The following is a 25072-nucleotide window of genomic DNA, read 5'->3' on the forward strand; positions in this document are numbered from 1 at the left end:
ATAAAAACACATATTTTATATAGTAAATGTATTGTAAATATTTATTAAATAAGCGCAATGTACATGTACAACATCTGTTTGAAGTCAATTGAGTATTTACACAAGTTGTCCAGGGCTTATTGAGTTTGCATAGTCAAAGTCGTCCTTTCTGTCGTTTTCGTCTTTTTCCAGAACGTAGTAATGGTGGCTTGACTTCGCGCTCGATTCTGACACGCACGAGTCTCGACTGACAGACGCTTTCTCGCTATCTTTCATCTGGGTCACTCTGTCATTGGTCGACAACGATTGAGATATTCGAGAATTATGATTGATTGTAGTTTGAGCTTGTTCGTCTGTTTCCGATTTGGAGCTATCGCTGTTCATGTCGGCTCTCTTGCGTGGCGTTGGCACCGGGCCGCTAGCTGGTGTGCTCGATGTGGCCCCCGACGTTGAATTTGAAGTTGCGGATACGTGCGGTAAAGGGTTCGACGGCAATACTTTCACCGCCATTTTCTTGTGCTTGGCCTGTGTGTTCGGTGTGGATTCAGCAGACGGTACAGCCGGGGCCGGCGTGCTGGGAGGCGGTTCCGGTTCGTTGTCTAGCGATGCGTATTTCAGAGAGGCGTTTGCGCTGATCGGGAGCTCATAATCATCCTGAACGCTCTCCTCATCTAGATCAGTTATACGCTCTGCTGATCCTCTGTTGAGATCCCTTGACAGAAACCTTGGGGGCAAGCTAATGTCAGAACTGCGCATCTCGTTTCGCTTCATTCTGTTCAAATCCGCGTCAGTAGTTATGGTAGTTGTGTGGTAAGGAGTCACCACGTCGCTGATTTTTCGGGCGTTGGCTGCGAGTATAGGGCCATAACTCAGCTGTCCCCGTGTCGTTATAGCAGCCCGACCGGAAGTAGGTGCCGGGGTGTAGGAGGAGCCGGAGTCGTCGTCGCTCACCGGATGTATGTACCCAGGAAGTGACAGCGATCCGGGCACTGGGGGTTTATATCCAGGGTTCACCTAAAACACGCAAACTAGTTGAGTGAAATTTCACCATGAACATCAGATCAACGTTATTTCGAACACAAATGACCCGAATTCCTAATTATTTCGAAGTAGTTTCCGGTTTCGATTTGTTTCTTTAACATTCAATAAGAAATTCGATGATAAATTTTAACTCCGATATTTCGAAGTATCGTTATTTCGAACCCATGCAGTCCAAAGTATTTTTGTCGGCCCCGATAACTTGTAAATAACGAGGTTAGACTGAACAAGTATATCTTTAGTTGGGCTTAATGTTTTTACACCAAAACAAACAAAAAACAAATACATGATTGTGACCAAAACACAAGTAACTTACAATTAAACAACAAAGACAAATGTAACGTATTAGTAAGCGCTCACCATCGCTTCGTCTATTTCCGCGTAGAGGTCCGAGAGTTGCCGATCTAGGTTGGGTTTGTTGTTGTTGTTCCTGTGCTGGTTGGCCGATGTGTTAGGACGCTTTTGGAAGAATACGCCTGCGCTGTCTGAGGAGCTACCGGAAGCGTGCCTGCAAGAATATGTTAAAACATGTCACGTCATAAGGCTGGTCTTATTATCACATGGGCTTCAAGTCATTGCATGAAGTTCCGCTATAGCGTTTATGCGAAAGCAGAAAACACAACCGCACTGCAGAGACGTGTAAACTAGTTGCACTTTTTAAATACTGCGCGGGTTGACAAACCCTCGACTTAAACACAAACAAATCGGAAATGACCATATTTATTAATTCTTCCAAAAAAAATCAGATAACCATGAATGTACGTTTCCACGAATGTCGTTTTTTAAACCACGAAATTTCCAGCGAAAATAAATGGGCCGTGCTCTGTGAAAAGGGGGGTTAAATGCATGTGCGTAAAGTGTCGTCCCAGATTTGCCTGTGCAGTCCGCATATGCTAATCAGGGACGACACTTTCCGCTTTTATGATATTTTTCGTATAAAGACAGTCTCTTCTTAGCAAAAATCTAGTCTAGGCGGAAAGTGTCGTCCCTGATAAGCCTTTGCCACTGCACAGGCTAATCTGGGACGACACTTTACGCCCATGCATTTAACCCCATTTTCACAGAGCACGGCCCATCATTTTACCCTAGTTTATTGATAGATACTGTGTGTCGCTCTTACGCAGCTACGTGTTTATTTGCAAAATATAATAGTAACACAAAACTTGAGGAAAAGTGAGATCAATAAAAAGTAGCGAGCTAATTAATCGATGGACTCAACGGTTTTGATGAGCGCAGGTCTCTAATGATCCCTACCCTCTCCCGGTCAAGTCATATCACCTAATTCAAGACCTCAGCGTCAACTGTGCCAACATCGCTAGAAAAATATGTTTAGTCACGAGGAGCATTATATTCGGCTCGTTCTGGGAAAACTGGGCTAAATGCAATCGCCGTCCCAGAATCTAGGTCCAGTTTTCCCAGAGCGAGGCACATATTGAGACGCATACAACAAATGACCGTACCTGTTTCGTTTATGCCTGCACCACAAGACGACGGCAATGATGAGAACGAGAGCCAGGATGACACCACCGGTCACCACCCCCGCGATGATTGCCGACGACGCGCCTGGCGAGTCTATATCATGTGTGTGGGCGATTTCGCGACCCCCGCTTCCGTCGGCGGGGGCGCTGAACGGCGGACCGCCTGTTGGTGGATCGATAGGGCTTGGAGCTTCCGGGGGAAGCGTCTTAGTCGTGGGTACTACCGGCGCGGAGGTTGGTGCTGAAGTTCAAAAGATGAGAAAATATTACTCACTATTAAGAATGGCTACTGATGCAGAGTTTCTCAGTGCGTTTAATCTGTTTTACTTGTACCCGCAATACGGGCATCAACAGATCAGGCAAGACTTTTGAATAAATATATCATAAGAAAATCGTCTCTACGTACTTGTTGCCGGCTCAGAAGTGGTTACTGCCGTCGTGGTCGGCAAACAGTAGCGGTTGTACTGGCTGTAGATGTTATTGACCCGCGTATCGAAGCGTCGCTGTATAAGATTGCGGTTGAGGCCGCCACACGACGACAGCGCATTCTGTACGCATAGCTTGTCACGCTTTAACTCCGACCCCAGCTTCCTGTCGAAATAAGTTTTACGTAGTTGGGCATTTTGCATAACGTTGTATGCGATTAGCTTTTTTTTCAAGATAAAAATACTAAGCACATCTTTGCACATGTACCGTGAAATTGTTATTTGCAGATATTTTTATGCATTTCAAAAATACAAAAGTCTACAAAAAGACATGATTAAAGAGAAAGGCCAATGGTGTCTATAATATCGAAATATCCATATACATGCAATTAAGAAAGGCGTTAAAAATGCGGTATTGAATCCAGCCAAGTCATGTAACAGTTTTCCTAAGAAAAACAACAACAACATAATTATTATAATGTGATGTCTAACGCGCATGCGCCAAACCAATATCTAGGAACGTATTCTCAGTTGATTGAATTAGTGACAACAGTAAATTAAGCCTCGTTCTGGGAAAACAGGGCTTCATGCATGTGCGTAAGGGCGCTCCGCGCAGGTTAATCTGGGACGAAACTTTCCGCCTAAACTGGAATGTCGTTTAGAAGAGACTCCCTTTTAACGAAATATTCCATAAAAAAAAACAACAACAAAATGTGCCGTCGCTAATTAGCTTCCACATGTTAATCTTGGACGACACTTAACGCATATGAATGACACCCAGATTTCCCGCTCAATTGTTGCTGCTCTGCTCGTGCCACAGACGTCAATAACCCCTTACCTGCAGGCGGAAGCGAAGGCGAATGAGCCCTGAACTGAATTGTCCAAGTCATCCCCGACCAACTTAGGAAAATCCTCAAAACAGCGCACAGCCTGGTTGCAGCAAGGCCGGTCCCTCCCTTGAATGTCTGGAAACAGAATTAAGAGCGCTGCTAAGCGTCTATAGAACTCATTTCTGAATTAATTCAATGAGTATGAAAGCGTTAACGACTCTGATTCTAAGTCAAGTTCCCCAACGTTTATACTAACCTAAAGTGGACCGTATACAGTAGATGCATGTTTAGTCTTGAAGCGAAAGTGTATAAACGCTCTGTCATCATGTTTAAATGATATGAATATTGTTCATATGTTTCAGTCCATATTCAGATAAATATGGATAAATATCAAATCTGTTAACATTTGCGTGTACATATTATTCCAGATTAATTTTTTTTTCTTATTACTGGTAGTTATGTATAGGTCAACCCTATATGATTTATTAAACAAACACCGATTACATTATAAACATTTTTGTTCCATTTGAATTCTCCGAATTGCAGTATATGGTAAAACGATGTTTGTTGTTTCACAAAATAGAGAATTATCTTCAGAGTTCAATATACAGAGCTCCAAGATGGCGACGCCCATGTCGAGACAGTTAATATTCACCGTTTTAAACCCTTTATTACTTTTGTAATTTTTTAATTGACGCTCAATTTCCAGCCATATCAGTAAAAAGGTGATTAACGTTTATTTCGTATTAAAATTCGCTTTATATCTCCGCGAATTTTCTTCGTGGAGCTGTAACAAAATCATCCTGCTAAGATATTTCGCAGCGAGTCGAGATATAAAAAGAATATTAAATACGAAATAAACGCTAGTAACTTTCGTGCCGATATGGCTGGAAAGTGAGCGGCATTTAAACAAAAATAATACAAGTAATATAGGATATAAAACGGCAAAAAATACCTGCCTCGGCGTGCATGTCGCTATCTTGACTATCACGTGATTGTCCCCTTTTATATATCATGCATATTTCTGTCATTCGAAACCGTTGTACCGTGACCGTCATGGGTAACTCGTAATTAAGCATAATATTATATCAACCTAAAGTATATGTAGGTCACCTTTCGGACACTCCGACTCGAAACAACAGTCCATCTAGCAGTGTGCTCAAACACAGAACGTCCATGTTACTAATTACTTCCCAATACCAAAACACAAATTCCAGTCAAATAATAGTACTGTTGATATAAAATCTCAACTAATAGTTCATTTAATACAGTTTTTCCAAATCGTGCATAGTCAAAAGCTACCGGTAAACAAAAGGTCGCGGAAAGCGTTAAGTTAAAGGAGCGGCCCTACATGTTACATGTATCAACAAATATATATTTATAATATGATGGGGGATTGGTTTAATGTGGTGTAAATAAGTTTCATGTTAACGTATTTGTTAACGCCGAAAATGATTGATGTAGTTTTATGTCTGAAGGAAGTTAAGCCGCTGGCTGTCAGCCACGCCATTGGCTGACACGCGAAACTCGCAGCCAATCAGCGCCGATCAATTGAGTCTCGTTCTGGGAAAACTGGGCTTAATGTTTGTGCTTTGAGTGTCGTCTCAGATTAGCCTGTGACGTCCGCACAGGCTAATCTGGGACGACACTTACCTCTAGACTGGACTTCCGTTTAGAAAAGATACATCATTTAAGTTTCATAAAAGCGGAAAGTGTCGTCCTTGATAAGCCTGTTCGGACTGCACAGGCTAATCACTTAACGCACATGCAGAAAGCCCAGTGTCCCATAACACGGCTCCAGTTATGCAAGCCTGCCCTAAGCAACCACGCACATGTTGATATTAAAATACGATGGAAGCTGACGAGATTGATCAGAAAGAAAGACATGAGCACGAACCCTTTCTAATCATCTGTTACACCAAGACCTGTTAGGCATATTCTGTCAAAAGTAGTATGCATGTTTGTATTGTATTGCTTATATGTGTTCACGAAAAACTAAATTAACACTTTTCACGCAATAAACAGGCTGACGTATTCTGCGATGCATATATAGGATCAAATTCATCAGTGGACATCTGAAGTTTTCCACACACACAAATAAAATTGATTACTCGACAATACGAGCATGCGTTCTTATTGCATCGGAGACGTTACAACAACATCAATGGTATTCATATTACCTGGGTCACACATGCGTCTAATTTTGTCCACCAAACGATTAAGGTCTTTCAGCATTAAATCGGCTCGCGACGGAAAATTAACCGGGGGATTTAAGCGGCGCAAACTTCCCCTTAACAGAGGGTCTGTTATGTTCGTACTTCCGTCCAACGGACCCATTTCATTAACAAGGTCAATGTTGGTTTCAGTTCCATGAACAGTGTCCGGAGGTTGGCCCATTATTTCGGTCTGGTTGGATTTGTCCAGTATGCCTTGATTCTCACTTGTAACTTGTATAACAACAGAGACGCCGGGATTATTGTCCACGGCTGTGTCGGCTGGATGCACTGTTGTATCCGCGGTTGCGTTTGTAGCAGATTCACTAGAAGTGTGCACACCAATGTCTTGATTTGTTCCTGTGGGTACATCGTTCACATTTAAGTTACTGTTGTCTATTTGACTTCGAATAGTAGTCACCACTTCTTCCCGAGTGGTCGTTATTATTTCCGCATGATCAACATTTTTAAACGGACTAACAGTTGTAAGAACGGTTCTCCGTTTCTTCGCTTCCGAGTTCGTAGAGGCTTCTGGAACAACCGTTGTTATCTGTGGTGCTTGCTGTACGTCCAATAGAGACGATGTTGTGGTAATTCCGTTAGCGTTACGTATACCCGTGATCACTTGTTCCGTTTCAGTAATTTGTGTGCTGTTCAAACTGTGATCTGTCACAATATGGTCGGCAGTACTGGTTTCATTTAAAGTTTTAGCTGTTATGTCCATACCGCTTGTCCCGTTCAGAAGCTCGTTAGTCTTCGATATTTTTACTTTCTTAACCAACACTCGACGCCGCGGATTCGTTTGTAACATTCGTGTAATTTTGACAATTATAACTCCAAGATAGAAACAGGTCTGCCCAACTACATTTCGCGTGCGTTGTCACAATGGTGATAGTTTTACAGACAATAGTAATTATTTTATCAAATACCACAACATCTTGAGTAACCGCGAAGCGCTTAATTCTAAATAGAGCGTACGAATTCACTTGAGCAAAATGGTGGATTGGTTAGCGTTAACGTGAACGTTGGTGTATTTCGTCAGCGAATACACCCAAAACGTCAGCGGATGTTTTTAATTGTTGCCGTGGGGCGTAATTATTGACAAGTTGATAGATTCTCATGTTTTCCGCGTAGTTAATAACTATAAGTATGAGCGATAATGAAATGGTTTTCATTGCATGACCTCAGTCAATGTTGAAGCGTACCGTCATTTGTCAAACGGCGAGTCAAGCGTTAGACGTGTCGTTAATATTACCCCGCATTCGTTTACTTGATTAAGCGTATAATATTTTGATACTTTTTTATTTGTGTTTGTTCTTTATTTATTTGAAATTTGTTTATCAATGTATTTTTAGATTTTTATATCCGACTACCACAAAAAAACAGAAACATCATGCACGTGCGTTCATAGCTATATCACACGTGAACGATTTCTCATCATGACTCGGCCGTTATTTTGTCACTAGTTCCGATTTTGTATGCAACCAGAATTTACCTTTCCCACGTAGAGGCAAAGAGAAAATGGTTATGTGCACACAGCATAAAACCAGAACAGCCTGACAGTAACTCGCAGACTGTTCAGGTTTTATGCTGTTTGCTGCTCATCAGTATCTAATGATAGGAAATGAAGCCATATAAACTTGAATCTAGTAAGAAAAGTCTTCATTAAATTTAACTTTCAAAGGGACTGCATGCGTCAAAATACGTATCTAAGTGGTAACGGGTTAAGGGCCTCGGCTGGAACTCGGTCGTACACATATGTTTTTTTATATTTCTGCATGAAAAACTTGACAACGATCATACAACAATACAAATCGTACATATGATGTGTTAATGTTTCATTCAGATATTTTAAATAATAACTTGCTTTTGTTATAAAAAAATAAGTGTTTCTGTGCTGGCATGTAATACGCAAACATGTCAAAGAATACCGGTACATGTATTGCCCATGTATGTTTTAGTATTCATTTAGTTTTGAAATAGACAAGTTGATTATTTATTGTGTTTACTATATTCAAAGGGCAATATTAAGAAACTAAATATCTATACCTACACACCCAACTTTTTCTTTTAAATTGTGTCTATGCATTACAGGTTACCATTTTAGTAAATTATAATTCGCGTCAATATTCGTCGGATACAGAATTTATAGGCACGTGGTAATTAGGCGGGCTTTATGCATTAATTTATTTTAATAAACTTAAAGGGACCTTTTCACAGATTTTTGCAGATATTGAAGTTTGTCATTAAATGCTGTATATCGATAAATGTGAACATGGGATCTTAAAAGCTCAAGAAAAAAAATATAATAAATGGGCTCGAACCACTGACCTTGAAGTAAGAGTCTAAAGCTAAGACCACTCGGCCACCAATGCTCATACAATGAATTATGTCGTTAATACTTCATATCTGCAGTCCTCGTAGTGTCACAAAATAAAACGACAACAACAGAACTCTGCAAATTATCCAATCATTTCGCGTTGCAACGCTTTATAATTTTCAGGTTTTTTTATTAGTCAAAAGATGCATATAATGGATATTTAGAGCATGGTTAATGTTCAGTATTTTTTAATTTTGTCAATTTACCAAACGTTAAAAGGTCTCTTTAATAGTAATAACTATTGTAACATCGTCATCTGAATTCTGAATGTATGGTCGTTTTACTTCAAACTCAAAATGTAATTTACTTTAAAATGGGAAAAACTGTTCTAGTCAGGTCCATCAAGTGCAACATTTGCTGTAATCTCTCTTTGTTGGGGGAGGGGATGCTGGGTTGTTAGATGAGGGATGGGGCATGTCCGTCCCGTCCGTCCGTCGACAACTCCAAAAGCGTGGGTGAGGAAACTTTATAAATATAAAGAGCATGAAAGTCTCGTAATCGAGCCATTTTGGCGTTTCTTGTCACTATTTCGACTAAGTTGTGGTACTTTTTCGCAAAAACGACATCCGTCTTCTTTTGTAATATCACTAGATGACAAATAATTTACGGCTTCCTTTAATCAACAGTTTTTATTCAACAGTTATTCCCTGTACAAGTACGTCTGACAATCTTGTGTCGTTCACGCGTGAGCTTTCCAGATGGCAAAAGGATTAACCCTTTCAGTGCGGGAACCGAATTTTGAAGGCCTTTGCAAACAGTTTGGATCCAGATGAGACGCCACAGAACGTGGCGTCTCATCAGGATCCAAACTGTTTGCTATTCTGATAGTGTTCTTTGAAAAAAATTAAAGAAAAAGCTAATTATAGAAATTCAGCAGACGACATATTTTGTAGAAGACAAATTTCCCAGCATGCAAAGGGTTAATATGGATGAACACCTGTTTTACTGGAAAATAGGTTAAAAAGCAACAACTGTCATAAATCTCAAAGCCTCGGGTTAACAGTATCGTACATTCCTTTTTATATATAGCTTAATTTAGGCTAAGAAAAAAACAACAGCAAATTGACAAAAAATATTGGGTTCATTTAAGTGTCAAGAACAGGTAGACAGGCCAGTCAGCGTTAATGCTTCATTAGGACAAAAACAACGCACCTTTCCAAAGGAAGGGACCAAAACTTCGTGTTTATTATATTTGGGCGCCATTTATAGTAAAGGACAAAACAAATAAGTTATTTCTTTGCACTGACTAGAAAAATAGGATATGTAGATCGGCGAAACTTGTTTGGTTTACTTTTTCTACACAGAGTTTTTATGCTTTTAAATAATGATATTCAATAGCTGAAATATTCATAATCTGCTCTCAACATTCTTATGAGTGACAATTAGTGCGACAATTACGTTCTAATATAGAAAAATTAATTTTAAACTCACGATTTCATACAAACTAACGTTTAGGATGGGCACAATACATAAGTTCGTTGTGGTGAGTGACAGAAACAACTAGTTTATTTTCTTATTTTCAGATATACTTCGTCTTTCTCATTAATATTCTGTACTTAAAAATAAGACATTAAAGCGTTGATTTTGTTCAAGCAACACGTCACCGTAACGTTTAGATGGCTATGACTATGTGTAAAACAATAGTGTTGACGTTATTAACGCCACTTATGTGACAGATGACAAGCGTAATGGCCACGGGCGAGGCGATGAACTGTACTCCGCGTTCATTTGTTATGTCGCATATTTGTTATTACCATATATACCGTACACAAACATAAACAGTGTGCCGTTTTAAGAATAAGTAAACCATCATTCATACAATTCAGTCCCTTATGAATTAAACTTCAAACATTTTTTGGTCTGCTCCATATAAAGATGAGGCCCAACGTTTTTTGTGTGGGAAATAATTTTTTTCTGTTTTATGATTAGTATTGTGTAAGTTTCGGCGTATATAGAATTGTTTTGGAGTATTATGACCTAGATCTGTATAAGTATGTGGCCATTGATCTGTATAAGTGATGGGGCGATTGATCTGTATTAGTTATGTGGCGATCGATCTGTATAAGTAATGAGGCGATTGATCTGTGTAAGTAATGTGGCAATTGATCTGTATAAGTAATGTGGCGAATGATCTGTATAAGTAATGTGGCGATTGATCTGCATAAGTAATGTGGCGATTGATCTGTATAAGTAATGTGGCGATTGGTCTGTATAAGTAATGTGGCGATTGGTCTGTATAAGTAATGTGGCGATTGTTCTGTATTACTTATGTGGCGATCGATCTGTATAAGTAATGTGGCGATTGATCTGTATAAGTAATGTGGCGATTGATCTGTATAAGTAATGTGGCGATTGATCTGTATAAGTAATGTGGCGAATGATCTGTATAAGTAATGTGGCGATTATTATGTATAAGTGGTGTGGCGATTGATTGGTATAAGTAATGTGGCGATTGATCTGTATAAGTAATGTGGCGATTGATCTGTATAAGTAATGTGGCGATTGATCTGTATAAGTAATGTGGCGATTGATCGGTATAAGTAATGTGGCGAATGATCTGTATAAGTAATGTGGCGATTGATCTGTATAAGTAATGTGGCGATTGATCGGTATAAGTAATGTGGCGATTGATCTGTATAAGTAATGTGGCGATTATTATGTATAAGTGGTGTGGCGATTGATCTGTATAAGTAATGTGGCGATTGATCTGTATAAGTAATGTGGCGATTGATCTGTATAAGTAATGTGGCGAATGATCTGTATAAGTAATGTGGCGATTATTATGTATAAGTGGTGTGGCGATTGATTGGTATAAGTAATGTGGCGATTGATCTGTATAAGTAATGTGGCGATTGATCTGTATAAGTAATGTGGCGATTGATCTGTATAAGTAATGTGGCGAATGATCTGTATAAGTAATGTGGCGATTGATCTGTATAAGTAATGTGGCGATTGATCGGTATAAGTAATGTGGCGATTGATCTGTATAAGTAATGTGGCGATTATTATGTATAAGTGGTGTGGCGATTGATCTGTATAAGTAATGTGGCGATTGATCTGTATAAGTAATGTGGCGAATGATCTGTATAAGTAATGTGGCGATTGATCGGTATAAGTAATGTGGCGATTGATCTGTATAAGTAATGTGGCGATTGATCTGTATTAGTAATGTGGCGATTATTATGTATAAGTGGTGTGGCGATTGATTGGTATAAGTAATGTGGCGATTGATCTGTATAAGTAATGTGGCGATTGATCTGTATAAGTAATGTGGCGATTGATCTGTATAAGTAATGTGGCGATTGATCGGTATAAGTGATTGGGCGATTGATCTGTATAAGTAATGTGGCGATTGATATGTATAAGTAATGAGGCGATTGATCTGTATAAGTCATGTGGCGATTGATCGGTATAAGTGATTGGGCGATTGATCGGTATAAGTAATGTGGCGATTGATCTGTATAAGTAATGTGGCGATTATTATGTATAAGTGGTGTGGCGATTGATCTGTATAAGTAATGTGGCGATTGATCTGTATAAGTAATGTGGCGAATGATCTGTATAAGTAATGTGGCGATTGATCGGTATAAGTAATGTGGCGATTGATCTGTATAAGTAATGTGGCGATTGATCTGTATTAGTAATGTGGCGATTATTATGTATAAGTGGTGTGGCGATTGATTGGTATAAGTAATGTGGCGATTGATCTGTATAAGTAATGTGGCGATTGATCTGTATAAGTAATGTGGCGATTGATCTGTATAAGTAATGTGGCGATTGATCGGTATAAGTGATTGGGCGATTGATCTGTATAAGTAATAGGGCTGTCACGATTCACCGGTATACCGGTATATCGCGGTGCATGTCGTGAAAAAAATCGCACCGCGGTACGGCGTTGCCGCACCGGTTTTTTTTAATATTATTATATTAGCACATATATAAATACATTACATGATTATTTTGATATAGATATCGTTTTGAAAACTGTAGAAGCGATTCAAAAGGGCTAAATAAATAATCCGTTAATATCCAGGTCAAGCAAGCGCTTCCACTGGTAGATGTTTAACTTTCACGTTTAAAATACGGCAATGTATGGGTCCGTACCTTTTTTTGAATTTGGGTTAGATTTCCTTTGCAAATAAGTTCATAATTATCCAAAAGATGTTTACTCTATTTCTTATTTTCTTTCTTTAGAATATCGATCGTTCAAAGCATGGCACTTCCAAATCATGTTATCTTAAGATTATGAATAAGTCGAGGAAGAATCAGAACGCTACGGATTTTCAATACTGGGCCTGCTGACTCCGCATTTTAAACATGCCCTTCAAGCGTTCGATTTACACAGGTCGTAGTCACAGCTATTGTAAACAACATGGCGGACATTTTAGAAAAAGACGCGAATAACAATAACAATAACAATGACTACTTCTATCAAGTTTATTACAGTTTCTTTTACAGTTTCAAGTCATACTATGATACCCGTGTTTTCTGATTATTGTGTTTAATAAAGTTTGTAAACTGTTTTCTTTACAGATACATATTCTGTATAATATCGCGGTACGTACCGCGATACAGTGTTGCTGTACCACGATATACCGCGGTACGCTCACGGCGTATCGTGACAGCCCTAATAAGTAATGTGGCGATTGATATGTATAAGTAATGAGGCGATTGATCTGTATAAGTCATGTGGCGATTGATCTGTATAAGTAATGTGGCGAATGATCTGTATAAGTAATGTGGCGATTGATCGGTATAAGTAATGTGGCGATTGATCTGTATAAGTAATGTGGCGATTGATCTGTATTAGTAATGTGGCGATTATTATGTATAAGTGGTGTGGCGATTGATTGGTATAAGTAATGTGGCGATTGATCTGTATAAGTAATGTGGCGATTGATCTGTATAAGTAATGTGGCGATTGATCTGTATAAGTAATGTGGCGATTGATCGGTATAAGTGATTGGGCGATTGATCTGTATAAGTAATGTGGCGATTGATATGTATAAGTAATGAGGCGATTGATCTGTATAAGTCATGTGGCGATTGATCTGTATAAGTAATGTGGCGATTGATATGTATAAGTAATGAGGCGATTGATCTGTATTAGTTATGTGGCAATTGATATGTATAAGTAATGTGACGATTGATCTGTATAAGTAATGAGGCGATTGATCTGTATAAGTAATGTGGCGATTAATCTGTATAAGTAATGTGGCGATTGATATGTATAAGTAATGAGGCGATTGATCTGTATAAGTAATGAGGCGATTGATCTGTATAAGTAATGAGGCGATTGATCTGTATAAGTAATGTGGCGATTGATCTGTATAAGTAATGAGGCGATTGATCTGTATAAGTAATGTGGCGATTGATCTGTATAAGTAATGTGGCGATTGATCTGTATAAGTAATGAGGCAATTGATCTGTATAAGTAATGTGGCGATTGATCTGTATAAGTAATGAGGCGATTGATCTGTATAAGTAATGAGGCAATTGATCTGTATAAGTAATGTGGCGATTGATCTGTATAAGGAATGTGGCGATTGATCTGTATAAGTAATGTGGCGATTGATATGTATAAGTAATGTGGCGATTGATCTGTATTAGTTATGTGGCGATTGATCTGTATTAGTTATCTGGCGAGTATTCTGTATAAGTGGTGTGGCGATTGACTGGTATAAGTAATGTGGCGATTGATCTGTATAAGTAATGTGGCGATTGATCTGTATAAGTAATGTGGCGATTGATCTGTATAAGTAATGTGGCGATTATTATGTATAAGTGGTGTGGCGATTGATCTGTATAAGTAATGTGGCGATTGATCTGTATAAGTAATGTGGCGATTGATCTGTATAAGTAATGTGGCGATTGATCGGTATAAGTGATTGGGCGATTGGTCTGTATAAGTAATGTGGCGATTGATCTGTATTAGTTATGTGGCGATTGATCTGTATAAGTAATGAGGCGATTGATCTGTATAAGTAATGAGGCGATTGATCTGTATTAGTTATGTGGCGATTGATCTGTATAAGTAATGTGGCGATTGATCTGTATAAGTAATATGGCGATTGATCTGTATAAGTAATGTGGCGAATGATCTGTATAATTAATGTGGCGATTATTATGTATAAGTGGTATGGCGATTGATTGGTATAAGTAATGTGGCGATTGATCTGTATAAGTAATGTGGCGATTGATCTGTATAAGTAATGTGGCGATTGATCTGTATAAGTAATGTGGCGATTGATCGGTATAAGTAATGTGGCGAATGATCTGTATAAGTAATGTGGCGATTGATCTGTATAAGTAATGTGGCGATTGATCGGTATAAGTAATGTGGCGATTGATCTGTATAAGTAATGTGGCGATTATTATGTATAAGTGGTGTGGCGATTGATCTGTATAAGTAATGTGGCGATTGATCTGTATAAGTAATGTGGCGAATGATCTGTATAAGTAATGTGGCGATTGATCGGTATAAGTAATGTGGCGATTGATCTGTATAAGTAATGTGGCGATTGATCTGTATTAGTAATGTGGCGATTATTATGTATAAGTGGTGTGGCGATTGATTGGTATAAGTAATGTGGCGATTGATCTGTATAAGTAATGTGGCGATTGATCTGTATAAGTAATGTGGCGATTGATCTGTATAAGTAATGTGGCGATTGATCGGTATAAGTGATTGGGCGATTGATCTGTATTAGTTATGTGGCGATTGATCTGTATAAGTAATGTGGCGATTGATCTGTATAAGTAATGTGACGATTGATCTGTATTAGTAATGTGGCGATTATTATGTATAAGTGGTGTGGCGATTGATTGGTATAAGTAATGTGGCGATTGATCTGTATAAGTAATGTGGCGATTGATCTGTATTAGTAATGTGGCGATTGATCTGTATTAGTAATGTGGCGATTGTTCTGTATTAGTAATGTGGCGATTGATCTGTATAAGTAATGTGGCGATTGTTCTGTATTAGTAATGTGACGATTGCTCTGTATAAGTGGTGTGGCGATTGTTCTGCATAAGTGGTGTGGCGATTGATTGGTATAAGTAATGTGATGATTAATTGGTATAAGTAATGTGGCGATTGATCTGTATAAGTAATGTGGCGATTGATCTGTATAAGTAATGTGGCGATTGATCTGTATAAGTAATGTGGCGATTGATCGGTATAAGTGATGAGGCAATTGATCTGTATAAGTAATGTGGCGATTGGTCTGTAAAAGTAATGTGGCGAATGATCTGTATAAGTGGTGAGGCGAATGGTCTGTATAAGTAATGTGGCGATTGATTGGTATATGTAATGTGCCGAATGGTCTGTATAAGTAATGTGGCGAATGGTCTGTATAAGTGGTGTGGCGATTAGGGTATTCGCTGTTTCTCTATTTTTGTATTTGGCTTGTAATAGCAATTATACAAAACTGTGTATGAAGTCTTTAATGTCTTCATATTTGTTATATTAATTATACGCTTCTTTAGTCTGTGACTTTTGCAATCTACACGTACCTTGGAAAAAGTGCAAAAAGCGCAGAAATGTGGCAGCAGAACCTTTATTTAACGATAGTTTGTGACAATAAGCCTTAGTATGTGTGTTTATGCGTGTGTGTGCGTGTGTTTGTTTCATAAAGTCCTTTCCCGTTTTTACGACGTTATTCTGATTTAACTTTCATATATGGCTCATCAGATGAGTGATACAGAGGATATTTGTTGGATCCGGTGGATTATCGATTTTAATTCACGAGTGATCATAGAAAATAATATTTTCACGAGTGGCACAGCCACGAGTGAAAAATATATTTTCTATTATCACGAGTGAATTATAATCGATAATCCACCGAATCAATCAAATTTTCTTTTTATTTAATGCATTTTTCACAGTTAATATACATTGTTTAAGAGTTTAACTCAAAAAAATTGCTGGGATAATGACGTCATTTCGTCAAAAAATGACGTCATTTCACAGTAAAAAATGAAAATTATCGATAATTCTCACTGATAATTTTCACTGTTTGAAACAGTGAAATTATCATTTTTAATTTCCTGATATTTCTCTATAAACTACCGGAAAGCATTAAATAAATAGATGTCAAAAGATAACGGGGTCATTGCATATTATATTATAAAGAAAATATCTAAATAGCTAAATATGTAATAACTGTATATGACTGATTGCTGTGTTACGAGCAATTATATGAGGAGGTATTCTAACTGTCTGTGTGAGTCAGTCTTCAAAGTCTATGTTATTTTGTTTCATTTCGCAGCGCGCAGACCCAAACAAGAGCACCCACGTCGACCAATCCGAACCCGGCCCACCCGCACACCCGACCCCAAGCTTCCTAACGCGAAAATAATGAAACAATCGATCCCATATCCGATAAGCAATATTATATGACTGACAAGCCTTTTATTGGAGGGCTGGATTGGTGACGCGGTTACGTAAGAGTTCGCCTTTATGATGACCATAAATACATGTACTGAGCTTATGGTGCGCAAGAATGTAAAGGGTAGATTCAACAATCTTTAGAAGATCAGTTACGTGTATGTTATACTTAAGAAATATCAATTGACAAACTAGTAGAGTGCTGTGGCTAGTCCACTCGTTTGTTCCACCCTACTAGAAGGCAAGCCTTCTGCGTTGGACAACATAACAATGTTCAATATACTAGTAAGAATACAAATAATAGAAAGTAAATGAGTTGTCTACGTACGAATATAAAAGATAAACATAATTAGTATTGCTATAAACACACATCATAAAATATCCAAGGACCGGGGTTTCGCCATCTATAAAATCATCAGACATATGAGCCGCGCTCTGTGATAATGGGGTTTAATGCATGGGCGAAAAGTGTCGTCCCAGATTAGCCTTGCGGACTGCACAGGCTAATCTGGGACGACCTTTTACGCAAGTGAATTAAACCCCCTTTTCACAGAGCACGGTCCATATATATATTTATAGTGAGTGTCCTACAATATTAAAAAAGACATACGAAGATCGCAGCTCCAATGTCATTCTTCATTAACAGATACTGTCCTGTAACTCTTCTGCATACGCACGTTACGAGTCTCAGATAAAATATACGCGTTAAAGTTTAAGGCGTCTTTTCGCAGACTTTGGTATGCATTGAAGTTTGTCATTAAATGCTTCATATTGATATAGGTAAAAACATTGGATCTAAAAATATTTTTTTATCGGATATACTAGCAGATTTAAATAGTTTATGTTATCGATCTGATTATCACATAATATTTCACGTTTTAAAAAAATAGTTTCATCAGTTACTAGGTCATTAATATACAGAAGCGATGTTCATCTGCATTACTTAAAGAGAAATAAAACCCAGCATGAAGCCTTATTTGTGCTGTGTCTTATTACTCTGATAGTAATGCACTTTATTGCCATTATACATGTTATTAGAAGGTGACACGTGATATATTATAAAAAACAAACAAAAAAAACACAAGAATAAAATTAAAGAAAGAAAAAAGTAACCCTCAACTGGGCTCGAACCAATGACCCCTGGAGTAAAAGTCTAACGCTTAGATCACTTGGCCATCCGTGCTTATACCATGAATGATGTATTTTATACTTTATATACGCAATCCTCGTAGTTTCACAAAATATAATGACAACAACAGAAATCTCAAAATTATTCAATCGTTTTGCGTTGCAAGGCTTAATAATGTTCAGGTTTTTAAATCATCAAAAGATACATAGAATGGATATTTTAGAAAATTTGCGAATCTGGAACTTTTTTTAAATTTTGGCAATTTACCAAAACGTGAAAAGGTCCCGTAATATCCATAATATATTAACGTTCGTTTAAAAAATGCAAAAAAACAAACAAAAGAAAGCCCGTTAATAATCACAGAGTACCGGTATTGTATCATTTCCGGTTCCTAGTCGGTCAGACCTAAAAACATATACACAGAAACACATGTCCATGAGAAACATAAACAAAGCCTGCTTACCATCGCATGTTGCTGATAATTGCACTTCCGTTTCCGTTTCTGGCGTCGTCGGAGACTGCATTGCAGATGATGTAAGTCCAAATGGCCCGGTGGAAAATCCGGTATTCAACATGTCCCCAATGAGCGACCGGCGAACTAATTCTTCAAACATTACTGGTTGGCTGGATTGCGTCGGTTTTGATAGATGCGCAGCGCTGAGTAATTTCATTAAGCGATCCAGTCTACGTTGAGTGTGTTGTAAAAGTATTTTTTGAACGTTTATTGTGGTGGGATCTGCCATGCTGTCGTTAGTGGCTAATTGGCGAGCGCTCGTTTTGCGCGGTTTTTCTGGTTTCGAAACGCATTGTTTTGCCTCCTATAAATTAATTTATTTCCGTAAATGTGTGCGTAATCCGAAATAACATTAACAATGAATGCTCACTGAGCTGTCGATTGTTTAATCACTAGACTAACGTACTAATCACGTATTGTGTTACCAAACTTGTAAAATTAAAGCCGAACACCTGATCGTGTTTAAATAACGTCAGTAGCACCACGGAATTACATGCGTTTGTTCGTGTGTGTTTTTTACGCTTGACATCTACATGTTTATAGCTCAGGGTTACTGTCATCGGTATATACAGCTGTTACAATAAACAAACCATCGGTCTGTCTAATAAATGACATAAAATCTTTAATATTGCACCAATACGCGTTAAAATAACGAACTTGAAAATCCATGTACTACATTATTTTATCAATTTAAAAACACAGATACCAACACCGCATGATCTAACCCGAATTCCTATGTCGTCATCGGCCAACAGACATAACTAATGACTGTTCGAAATTCCTCAACAGCCTGTTTTTGACAGCCAACACTGTCAACTGATATACGCCGTCAGTTTATCAAATGTGCGGGGCTGTGTTTGCTTATGAAAACAAACAGACGTCCATACACCATCTTCGACTATCAGCGGGCGATAACGGCTACCGATAAGCCCATTAAACGCCCTGACTTCTCAATTAGTCACTGATTGATAATGCAGGTAAAGTGCACACGACACCGGCACTCGTACTTAAGTGTTACCATCTGCTACCTTTCTTTTTTTTTTTTGTAATTCCGTTTGCACCCATTTAAATTGCAAACCAATTACGAGCACTATTTGGTGAAACACTGTTTCTTATCGACAACCAATTAAAATCTGAATTTCAATTACAAGTTGAAACATTGTAATCACACGCGAAAACGTTGACTTGATTTAAAACACTTTCCTGTAGATAATGTTTCCAAAACCGTCCTTCTAATGAGAAGAAACGAAAGTTCGATATAGGATATTAATTCATCAAGCAAGACACATTCAGATGAGACCATCAGTGGTTGACAATCGATTAATCACGTATTGTCCTCAACGTCTACACATTTTGTGCAGCGAAACAAAGGAACGTTTGAAGCGTTTAGGCTGACGTTACGTCGCATAGCGTTAATCACACGATACAACGCGTGACAGCTGTCCGAAATAGCATCAAATTGCATTGCAATGTCTCTTTGACTTTGAATAATGAGCATAATGATGCAGTTGTTAAAATGTAAACTGCAGTTATAGAAGGAAAGCTCACGTCATCATATGCGCATGCTGTGCGAAAAATGCAATTTAGCGAAAAAGCGCGCTTATTTCATATATGGTACATGATCGCTCACCTCATGTTCTTCTCATTAACTTAATCTGACACACATGTACATAGGCGCTCTGGAAAAAAACGAGATTTAATGCATGTGCGTAAAGTGTCGTCAGTGATTAGCCTGTCCCGCCTAGAATGGATGTTCGTTTAGAAGACATCACATTTAAACGAAACATTTCATTAAAGCAGAAAGTGTCGTTCCTGATTAGCCTGTGCGGACTTCACAGGGACGAGACGTTACGTACATACATTAAGCCCCGTTTTCCCAAAGCGAGGCTTATAAAAATGATGGTACGAGTAAAAAAAAAATTCATTTATGGAAGCTATTCAATTTATTTTCAGTTTCAGGGCACGTATGAAAGAAAGCAACATTGGTGTTTAGTATGCGACGTCTGCAATACAATGTTTTTCTCTATAATATCATAAAGTAGCCGTGCTCTGTGAAAAGGGGATTAAAAGCATGTGCGTTAAGTATCGTCCCAGATTAGCATGTGGAATCCGCACAGGCTAATTAGGGTCAAAACTTTCCGCCTTAACTGGATTTTCACTAGGAAGAGACTTTCTGTAAACGAAAAAAAAACACAAAAGCGGAATGGGTCGTCCCTGATTAGCCTGTGCGGACTTCACATGCTTATCTGGGACGACAATTAACGCACATGCATTAAACCCCTTTTTCACAGAGCACGGCCCCTATATATATTTCCCAACATCTCCCATGATTAAAATGCACTCAATTCATTTCATTCTACTTGATATGTTTATGTTTGAGTCTTGTTATCTTTTAAGTTATCTTGCAAAGTTTCCTTTTTATGGTATTAGTCACTAACCGTATAATCTGTTATCCAAACGGGTAATTGGGTGGCTCGTCGATAGTATTATCTTGTACATAATCATGATCACAGATTTATCGAAAGAATATCATAAGCGCATGCAGATAGTAAATTCCAATCAGAATTTACGTTGGCAGGTATTTGAAAAAAATGGCGGGAAAACTTACGCGAACTTCGCTGTTTGAATATGTGCCAAATACACGATAATAAATGTGTACGATAGTTTTTTGCCTGTTTATTGTTTTTGTGATCATCCACACAAGTTACGGTTTCTTTCTCAAAATAAATGACGACAGCTTCCAGTAACAAAATGATTTAAGTATTAAACTATTATAACATGTTCACAGACCTATAGTTTGTGTGGCTTGACTGCCGGTCGGGGACATAGTAACAGCGCATCCATAAGACAGGTTACGAGTAAGGGCACTTTGAATAGTAGTCGCATGCAAAATGATACATTATGTACTGAAAACATTGGGTATATACCGTAAACATGCAATATAATATGAGTCGCGTTCTGTGAAAAATGGGCTTAATGCATGTTGGTAAAGTGTCGCCCCAGATTAGCCTGTGCGCACAGGCTTATCAGAGAAGACCATTTCTGCCTAGACTAGATTTTCGTTTAGAAGAAACCTCCTCTAAAACGAAAATTCCATGTATGCTGAAAGTGTCGTCCCTGATTAGCCTGCACAGGCTAGTCTGGGGTGACACTTTACGCACATGTATTTATTCCAGTTTTCATATGGTAATATCAGTACACTTTTCAAAAATAATATGCTACAAAAAGAAACACCATTGATTTTTTTTGCATTCATAGTAATTGACATTTCCAGTGATGCATCAAGACGGATTTGAAAATATATCAAGGACTTATCTAATATGACGAGAAACAATAAATGGGTACAAACTTTGTCGCCTTTATGTGTAGTTCTTGCGAGTCCCTAGTCCGTATTCTCCAAACAATTCTTAAACTTAAGACTCAAAATAAAGAATATTATTGTAATTGTCCTTTTCACGATTTGCCTTAATTTTGAGCCTGATTTAGTATTAAAAAACTCATTAATTACCCCTTGCTTCATTTTTTTTTTTTAGTGACACGGGCACCAGTGGTGGCCAGCCTATATGCAAGCCCTAAAGCAGATTCCTTGGGTCTTAGTATATTCTTAACTCGTAAGACTGAGAATGAGTTGGTGAATATGCTTCCTTGCGTGTTCTGGCCAGTTGGCGGGTTTGACAGTCGCCAACACGCCAATACGCAAAAACGGCAAAGCCAATATGCAAAAATGGCAAAGCCAATACGCAAAACGGCAAAGCCATTACGCAAAAACGGCAAAGCCAATACGCAAAAATGGCAAAGCTAATACGCAAAAATAACTAATATCGCAAATGTCGTGTTGGTGCGTACGTTTGTCATTCTGGCGTGGTGTTATAAGGCGCTCTTCAAAACCATTAGTACGCTTGAAACATATGACAGAAATCAGCAACCAAAGGTTTGGGGCATTCATATGATTATCTATCTAGTTTTTCACTGCTAGAATTTCCTCCAATACATTATGCGTCCGGCGGTATGCGAAAGTTTATTTATCTTCTTATCTGATATCATTTCCACATTAGCGTTATGAGTTACGTGGATACATAACAAGCCCGTAACCACAAATCTCGGTCAGTTTTATCATACTCATTTGTTATCATCGCGTAATACTTATAAATAATCATTAAGTATAATTAGCCCTTACAGTAAATTAAACAATCAAGTCGAATTCGTGGAAAATTATTACAAAATGTAATTTAAAAATTGTTTTAAAAGTTGAATTTTCATAATTTACGTTTTTACACGTGAGGCTGAGTGATAAAAAAGTGAACGCCCAGATATGTTTACGCATGCGACAGACACAGATCTTGAATAACACATATGAATATTGTGTGTTGCATGTTTCATAATATACAAAATGTAATATGATACACATGACACAATATGCTGACAATCGAGTGGTTTGAAGCATCCATGGAATACCAGCGAAAGTTCCATTGAGTTCTGGCAAGTTTGTTTTTAGGTTGGTGGGCGTGGCGTGGCCGAAAAAGGCGTTAACAAAACACTTCTAGGATATCCGGAAGACTCATATCAAGACACGTTTTCCCTTTGGCCCCACATGTGGTTAGTGTGTGGCTATGATATTTATTAGTAAAAAAAAAAAAAAAAATGTCACAAAAGTTGACTTTTCGTTATAATTTGATTATTTTTTATTCAAAATGATGTTTTTAATAATTAATTTCATAGCCACACGCTAACCACCTGTGTTTTGCCTCACTCATTTTTAAAACATCTGTTATGAACGAATGAGAAAAAAATGACGTGTATAAATGCAAAAATGAATAAATAAATTAATTGATCAATCCGAAGATCTATCAATGTTTACTTATACATCTCTGGTCAATCAGAGAATCAATAAATCAATAAAAATCCATATATAACAGTTCGTTGGATGCTAGGCCGACCGTAGATTTATAGATCTACCGGTATTTGTAAGTTAAGATTATTTTTTATTTCACCATATTATCGTGTATGCTGCCATGCACAGCGTTATTGATCCACATCTCGATTTGGTAATAAATGGCGTGACGCGCTGTCAACGTGTTTATTGCCAATGTATCAATATTACTCCATCTTCTGACTCAGTGTGTGATGACATTCTGTGTTTATATCTATATAATAAAACATTGGTGTTATGGGTACTGGCGTTGTGGCCATTTTGGCTACAATTCTTGGTAGCAGTAGTACCAAAGCAGTGGTAAGTCAAAGCGCTGATAGCGTAGAAAAAAGACTGTTGGCGTGAAAATAAGCACATGGTGAGTTACGAGAAAATGGTTCTCGGCATTGTTGTCTAAACCAAGTTTCAACTGAACTGAAGTAAAACTAAATCATATTTTTTATTCATATGTAAAACACCATATATCGAGTCATGAATGCGCTCATTATAAATGTCTCTTCATATTTGTATAGGATCTATTTCTTGTCATCTATTAACGGACAATGGAATGAATATTAAGACGAATCACTGATCCGGAACAAGGCGTAATAAAATATCGATTTACTGATGTGTAGCCTGTAACATGTTAGTAGTACCCGAGCCGACAATGACAAATCGAGCCGTAGTAACACCAAGACTGATTTTAGAACATCATTTCTTAATTCTGTTCGATTGCTTTAACAGAGAAAAAACAGATAAATCCCGGACAATCGCTCCTACGGACAATCGCTCCTACGCAAAATTTGACGGGGCGGACAGTCGCTCCTACGATGTTTTGACCGGGCGGATCTACGCAAAATTTGACAGGGCGAACAGTCGCTCCTACATTATTTGGACTCCACGGCAAAAGGTAATACACGCAGATCTAAGGCTAACACCCATTATGAACCGACAATAAAATTTGCCAACTTGTTATTTTTGTGTGTGTTCATTAGAAATGTCTTCAGATGGTGTTTTAAGATATTTTTTTTTCGGACAAAACACATTTTTTATGGAATTATTCACGTCCGCTTATATTAGTACACTGAAAAACCGAATATAAAACGGATATTTTGGAAGATTTAAAATGTGCTTGTCGTGCATGTGTGCATTGTAACGTAAAAATTAGGAATTTGCCTCGAATGATAGACCAAACTACTCATCTGGTGTCAAATATTTATATAACCGGGAATAGTTCTCAACTATACCCATAGCCTGTGCTTTATTTCGTCAAAATAGAGTAAATAATAAGATACTTACGTGGATTTGAAGTTTCTTAGCGGAGGCAATGTTTACAATTTTCTACTTTGCGTGCTAGCCAAAATGACGTCACGGACCACGTGGTATGGCCACACTGATATAAAGACAAACACAAAACCCAAATTATTCAATCGTTTTGCGCTGCATCGCTTTATACTGTTCAGGTTTTTAAATCGTCAAAAGATGCATATAATGGATATTTTTAGAGCATGGTAAATGTTCTGTATTACTGTTTTCTCTCAAATATCATAACTACCGGTACAACGAAAATTTTCGAATCGAATACAAGTTACCAAAATGTGAAAATGCCCCTTTAAGGTTGTGTGGCGCAGTGGGTTCGTGTTGGCTTTTGCATCCAGAGGACCCGGGTTCAACTCCCGGGAAAGTAATTTTTTGTATTCAACTTTTTTTCCTGCTATTAGAATAAGTTAAGAATATTCAGAATATTATCGATTTGTAAGTAAACATATTTAACATTTTTCAAAAATA

At 38.0% G+C, this 25072-nt stretch overlaps 2 protein-coding genes across 2 annotated transcripts in view; one reads left to right on the top strand and one right to left on the bottom strand.

The window, feature by feature from the left end:
- Positions 1-23: 23 nt before the first annotated feature.
- LOC127831831 (uncharacterized) lies at positions 24-19343 on the bottom strand. The gene is made up of 7 exons (XM_052356903.1): positions 19086-19343; positions 18325-18679; positions 3759-3885; positions 2902-3086; positions 2478-2736; positions 1378-1525; positions 24-993 (listed from the first exon to the last, which is right to left on the bottom strand). The coding sequence occupies exons 2-7, from the start codon at positions 18602-18604 to the stop codon at positions 97-99; spliced, it is 1896 nt and encodes a 631-aa protein (XP_052212863.1). The 5' UTR covers positions 18605-18679; positions 19086-19343; the 3' UTR covers positions 24-96.
- A 4704-nt stretch (positions 19344-24047) lies between these two features.
- The window catches only part of LOC127880711 (integrator complex subunit 13-like), a 126958-nt gene continuing 125933 nt past the window's right edge, over positions 24048-25072 (top strand). The window contains exon 1 of the mRNA XM_052428055.1: positions 24048-24194. The gene's annotated coding sequence lies outside the window, so the exon portion shown is untranslated. The remainder of the gene's footprint in view (positions 24195-25072) is intronic.

Source organism: Dreissena polymorpha, chromosome 5 (assembly GCF_020536995.1).
Source record: "Dreissena polymorpha isolate Duluth1 chromosome 5, UMN_Dpol_1.0, whole genome shotgun sequence".
Classification (NCBI taxonomy): Eukaryota; Metazoa; Mollusca; class Bivalvia; order Myida; family Dreissenidae; genus Dreissena; species Dreissena polymorpha.